The 6513-nt window shown below is 36.2% G+C and overlaps 1 protein-coding gene across 1 annotated transcript; it reads right to left on the minus strand.

The window, feature by feature from the left end:
- Positions 1-454: 454 nt before the first annotated feature.
- Positions 455-4264, minus strand: LOTGIDRAFT_236301 (hypothetical protein). Its single transcript, XM_009066695.1, has 4 exons — positions 3709-4264; positions 3179-3393; positions 1466-1561; positions 455-1185 (listed from the first exon to the last, which is right to left on the minus strand). The coding sequence occupies exons 1-4, from the start codon at positions 4238-4240 to the stop codon at positions 769-771; spliced, it is 1260 nt and encodes a 419-aa protein (XP_009064943.1). The 5' UTR covers positions 4241-4264; the 3' UTR covers positions 455-768.
- Positions 4265-6513: the final 2249 nt, after the last annotated feature.

Consider the following 6513-nt stretch of genomic DNA (forward strand, 5'->3'; position numbering starts at 1 on the left):
TGAATCTCTTTTCTTCAAAATGAGATTGTAAACTCTCTTAAAATTTTTTTTTTGATATGGAATAGTGTTATTGTTCTGTAGAAAATATATTTTGTTTATGATTATAGCGCTAAACTAGGGGCATACGAGCATATTTTTTGCCCTATCTCGGCAAATTTGGAAACGTGCGCCACATATATGTGCCCCTCTCGTGATTGTGTGAAAAATAAGCTCGTTTGCCCCTTGCATTGTGATGAGCTTTCTTATCATTTTGAATTTTTTCCTATCAAATTTAGAAACTTTGTTAATGATTTGTATATATGCAGTATATTTTTAATAAAGTTTTATATTTATGTGTTATCAATTTATTGAATCGACTAGTTTGACTGATGACAGGCAACGCCATACTTTGTGCAATGATGTAAAATTGTAATAGCTGGACATCAAGGGTGTTTCCCTTCTAATTTTACAATATGAAACTCAACAAATATAATTCACAATAATCACAATAAATATACAAACATTTTCAATTACAAATATATAAATATTTACAAAATATACAAATATATAATATTTGCCATGGTTTGTCACTGATATGAAAGACATCGAAGTTTTGCTACGAATTTGTTTAGCTTTTGCATATAATGACTCCTCTTATTTTGGACCAAATCAGTTCTGGCAAGATGTTATGCTGGACTTAAATGGTGTTTCCTACAGTGACGTCATAAACTGGTTCTCCAGACCTTTTATATAAGACTTTAAACCAAGAACAAAATGGCGCACCAGTAATTAAATGGCCGAGGGGTTGTCAATGATTATTTCCTGATCTAGTTTTTCTTTGGCCTCAATTCGACTAAAATAATTATACATAATGATTGTCGGAACTAAAATACATAAACCACCTAGGGTAAACGCAGTCGTAATATTGAACTGCGGCGACCAGAAGAAATGGTCCTTTCCGGCTTGGAATTTAAATAACGTCCAAAACAACGTCGCTGATGGCGTCACCAACGACTGTACCACTACGGCGTAGACGGCCCCTTCAGCGTACTCGATTAGTAAGAACTGGAAAAGGTTGGCCATACAATACCCGACTATAAATAACCACATTTTACCCATTAATCCATTACATGATGGATCAGCCAAGGTAAAAGTACAGTGTATACCCCGAGATAGCTTGTCACCAAATTGATGGATCGATGATGCCTGAAACATAGAAGATGTTAATGTAGAAGCAAACGGAGACAAGACTGATTTAATTTCATTGTGGTCAGTAGCTTAACTAGATGAATGGGGTTCCGTGGACTGAAATAGGTTGGATCGTCCGCCCGGGAAAGTTTAAAAAAAAAAAATATGCTCGCTGCATTTATTTCTGGATGTTAAGGTCTCCATAGGAGTCGGACCCGTGGACTTGGTTCAGCCTCTGTCGTAATTTGAGCTACTTGAACTAAACTCCGAAGAAAAAACACACAAATTAATTCTTTACCTCGCCAAAACCAGGAATAAAGTCGACCCAGAACATGGGAAATATCGTCAGAATCTGGAACACTTGAGTCCACATCAGGAAATTAAACGAATGGGCCTGAAAAATAGATAAACATAATATGTTTAGAATAGAGCTGAACAGATAAGCTTGTAGACTAAGGGAAAAGGCTACAGAATCACAGAATTATAACAAAAACAGACAATAGAACAATAATAAAAAACAGAGGGAAGAAATAATGATTTTTGATTACGAACTGTAAATTGGTTACGTAATATACACAGTATTGCCTGCACGTGCACTCTTTGGGTACGTATTATTGTATTGCAGAAGTTACGTAATTCATTACATTTGTTTACATTTTGATTGCTGTGTTTTATCCTAATAAATGAACCCATATCAGCCATGTGTTCGATAATGCAAAACTTTTCGATGTATTTCGTAGTGTTTTGTTGTTTGTTACGGAACATGTCGCCAGTCGTATCTGACAAGTAACTAACTGAATGAAAAAAAGACAGCAATTTTTTCGGAGACCTTACTCGAACTTTGTGTGAAAACAGTAGGCTACTTAACCGGATCACTCAAGAAGTCAAAATGCTACTCACAAAATTTTAACGCAAATATTTAGAAGAACATATCCCTTCAATCTTATCAGCTGGCGAAGCAGAAATTTGAGGAATATATCCCTTCAAGGTTAGTAAAATTTCTATGAATAATTATGACGATCTTTTATCATTATCAGCCTCTCCCTTTCAATTGAAAATTAACGATCAATACTATCATCATATTCTACTATAATAGATTTTCTCCTTGCGGTTGGAATTATGCTTAAAGGTATTGCTTCGTCTTATTTTATAATTTTCATATTTTTGTTTATCACGATCATGACCATTAAACGTATACACCAATCTCAATGGTCCAAAATGCAACAAAATCAGGGCAAAAGCCTGTATTTTATTTATAAGCTATTTGACTTTTAGGCCATTTAAGATAAACTTAGGACGTAAAACTCTATTTCATTTTTATTTTCTTTGACTTTTAGACCCATCATATTGTTGTGCTGTTTGTTTTGTTTTGTTATTTGGGATTTTTTTTTTGGGTGGGGGGCTGTTACATTATCTCTCAATTCAATTAAAATAATTGCAGAATTTCTGGCCGTTAACAATGTCTAACGTTGAGTTGTCAATCTGAAAATGAAAAATTGGATTTCCAATAGCTGAATTTGAAGACTGATATCCCTTACAAGGAAATCCGCTACTTTCATTGAAGTTCTATGGCGGATAATTAGATTTTAATTATAATCAATACAAGGAAGAAAATGGTCGTCAAACAATTTCTCGACTTATGGCTACCATGGCCGAAGAAGATGAATTCTTTTAACACGTTAATCATTCATTCATTCATTCATTCATTCATTCATTCATTCATTCATTCATTCATTCATTCATTCAGCTCTAATCTACATCATCCATTCATTCATTCAATCATTGAGATCTTTCCAGCATCATCCAGTCATTCAACTCTAATCTACACCATCCATTCATTGCTCATACCTACCCCATTCATTCTTTCATCCATCCATTCAGCTCTTTGCTCTTGCCTTCGCTTTTCATTCAGTCAGTCATTCTCTTACATGCATTATATATTATTCATATCATATTATATTCATCTTACCAACCCAACCCCATACTGCATTCACTCATTTTGTGTACGTACCTCATCACTTTTGAGTACTCTCTCACAAACTGCATTCTGGACTCCAATGGGAAGGAAACCAATGGCGAATGCCATGGGCCACAGTATTCGTGCTAGAGTGGACGTCGTACTGGAACTGTTGCTGCTTCCGTCCAAGTTCCAAATCTGGGGTTCCACTGTTATAAACAATGCTATCAGAACCACTCCGACACATACTAATCTCTTGAAGCTTATGCCTGTAACACAGAAAATTTAAAAACAAAAATCTTGTACGACAATCTTATTAAAATACAGGCCCTCTTTTCACTTACGTTTAATGTTTCCTTAGGGAATTGTAAAAAGGTTTTCTAAACTTATGTGTATTAAGGACAGAAATAGCACCGATGTACACTACCACCAGACATCTCGCCAGTTCTCAAAATTCAGCTTAAATTTATCGTTTTGTTGAGAAGTTGTCGCCAAAGTTGCTAATAATATCAATGGGGCTTTGCGAAATTGATCTCCATCAACTGATATTTATGTAGCCTTAACCCTTTAGAATTCGTGCGTACCTTTTTTTAAAATCAGGAATCTGAAGAAAACAGTAAAAGGAATGGAGGTGGTGGCTAGAATTCCTTGTAAGTATGGCGGAGTTCTATCTGGAGGGCTGGAGAAGACGACAAATATACCGTTCAAGGTGGTTGTCAAACCCATCACGAACAACCACTTCCACGCCGCACAGGGCTTAAAACTCAAGTCTTTCTTAATGGTGTATTTTATCAACACCATAACCACTACGAACACAATCATAAACCAAATGTTACAGATCATTAATAGGGCGAAAGTATCGCTTCCGATTACGTTCATTGTTCCTGCGTACACTGGTAAGGACACATTCATCAGCACGTTCCAGACAACGTTCATTACGGCTAAAAAGATATTTAGAGTTCCTCTAGAAACGAATCGTGGTTTAGGTTTGCTGGCACCATCGTAAGGATCGCTGACAACATTTCTGAGAATGTCATCTTGTTGGACTCCCGATTTTTTTCCAGACAACAATGGACTCTTCTCCTCCGTTTCCTCGTCTACCCTTAATAGAGACATTATGTTGGTTTAATGTCTCGTCAACTACAAAAGATGAAAAATGGATAATGAATGAATGTTGGTGCATGCCCATACACAGAATGATTCGTGCGTGTATTTCCAAGAGATCTGTGATCAAGGGGAAATAATAACAAATGAATTATTATACCAATTAAGAGCCAAAATGAAATTTTTGCCATTTAAAATCAAAATAAATAAATAGTCTTCAGAAAAAACTGAATGTAACGACTTAAAGCGAAAATGAATTTTAACAATTTCAGCAATGAAAAATTACAATATATAGATAAAAAGAGTATAATATTTCTATTAGAAAACTCAAGAACCAGACGAGAAAAAAGGGGCCAGTATCCCTTTAAAAACTGAAATTATCAGCTACAGTATCTGAATAATGGAGATTGTAATTTGATTAATCATTGTTATATGATGATAATAAGGGTCGTTTAGTTAATTTGGCTATTTGTTTTATGTTACCGGTATGTCGCAATCTCAAAAAGTTTATATAAAGTATGTATCACAGGAGAAGAAAACGGGTGTTTGGGAAAAGATTTCTCAAAACTTAGTATCTTATAAATCATAGACTCACCATAACTTGTGGAATTGCAGGAACCACGGGCGTCTGGTTAAAAACTAGAATGGTGTAAATTGATGCTATCAGTGTCTCTGATACACATAAGAATTAAGAAAACGTTTTTACAATCCCTTTAAGGTAAATGTAAAACTTAGGAAACTCTGATTGGTTGATATTATGGCAGTGATCTTATTGACCAATCAGATTGACAGAAGTTATTGCGATACGAAAATTTTGATGTTTCTGACAGTATTCACCTGGTTCCTTACTACTTCCGGTTCAACCATCTTAGCAACAATTCAGCCGAATGCCTTTGTGGATAGTCAATTATACAGGCAGTTCAATTTGATTTAAACCAAAGCATTTCATGTAGAACCAATTTGCTGAAACCAATGACGAATCGTTGAATAACCAAAACCCAAAGAAATAGTCATATTATTTTATTTTGGGTTTCGCTAACAAACAATTCGTAATAACCGAAGACAAAAAATATCAGAGAAAAGATACGAAATTTTAATCTTATTTTGATACGAAGTTTAAAGCTTGTTAATTAAAGGGATTGTAAAGAGGTTTTCTAAAAAATTTATGTGTATCGGAGACACTGATAACATTGATTTACACCATTCGAATTCTAATTACACTGGCTGTTAAATTACATACCTTAATGAAATGTCTTTCAATTCTCCATTAAATATATGTAATAGATCTAATTACATTTCAACATCACAAACAGCCAGCGACTCACGGATGTTGTAAGCTTGTTAGCCAAGCGTTCGGGAGAAAATAGACTAAGCATATGACTTGACAAGAGCCATATCACGAGGGGTGTCGAATTAACCCACGTGCTCCCTTGTGACATTGTAAGGATGGCTGAGTATTAAGTAGGTCTATAGAAATTTTGTAAATATACATCTATAAAAACTACTGTGTCATCTTTCAATTGATAACCATAAGCTTATCTAAGAGGTTGAAATGATTTCTTAATTACAAGCAGTCACGGGGCTTCCCCTTTTTTTCTTTGGGACTCGTGGCGTATTTCAATTGCCCCGGCTTTGCATCCCCACCCCCACCCCCAACACAACTTTCAAATTACTTAGAATTGTAAGCCCCCCCCCCCCCCCTTTCACAATATTTCCTTCACCTTCCCCCTCCCCTAATGATTCATTGGAGCGCCACTAAAGAGAGCCATTGTTGACAGCAATGAATTCGGTACATTACAGGGATAGTGTCGTCCATTTTCCGTTTTAAAGTTCACGTAGTTCGAAACATCAGCCTCTGATGGATATTTTGATAGTTGTGTTCTGGAGCATGTGTCCAACATTTAGGCTACCCTTAAGTTCAGAGTCACGGGGCTTCCCCTTTTTTTCTTTGGGACTCGTGGCGTATTTCAACTGCCCCGGCTTTGCATTCCCACCCCCACCCCCAACACAACTTTCAAATTACTTAGAATTGTAAGCCCCCGCCCCCTCCCCCGCCTTTCACAATATTTCCTTCACCTTCCCCCTCCCCTAATGATTCATTGGAGCGCCACTAAAGAGAGCCATTGTTGACAGCAATGAATTCGGTACATTACAGGGATAGTGTCGTCCATTTTCCGTTTTAAAGTTCACGTAGCTCGAAACACCAGCCTCTGATGGATATTTTGATAGTTGTGTTCTGGAGCATGGTCCAAATAGCTAAAGTTATCCAACATTTAGGCTACCCT

Source organism: Lottia gigantea, assembly GCF_000327385.1.
Source record: "Lottia gigantea unplaced genomic scaffold LOTGIsca_79, whole genome shotgun sequence".
Classification (NCBI taxonomy): domain Eukaryota; kingdom Metazoa; phylum Mollusca; class Gastropoda; family Lottiidae; genus Lottia; species Lottia gigantea.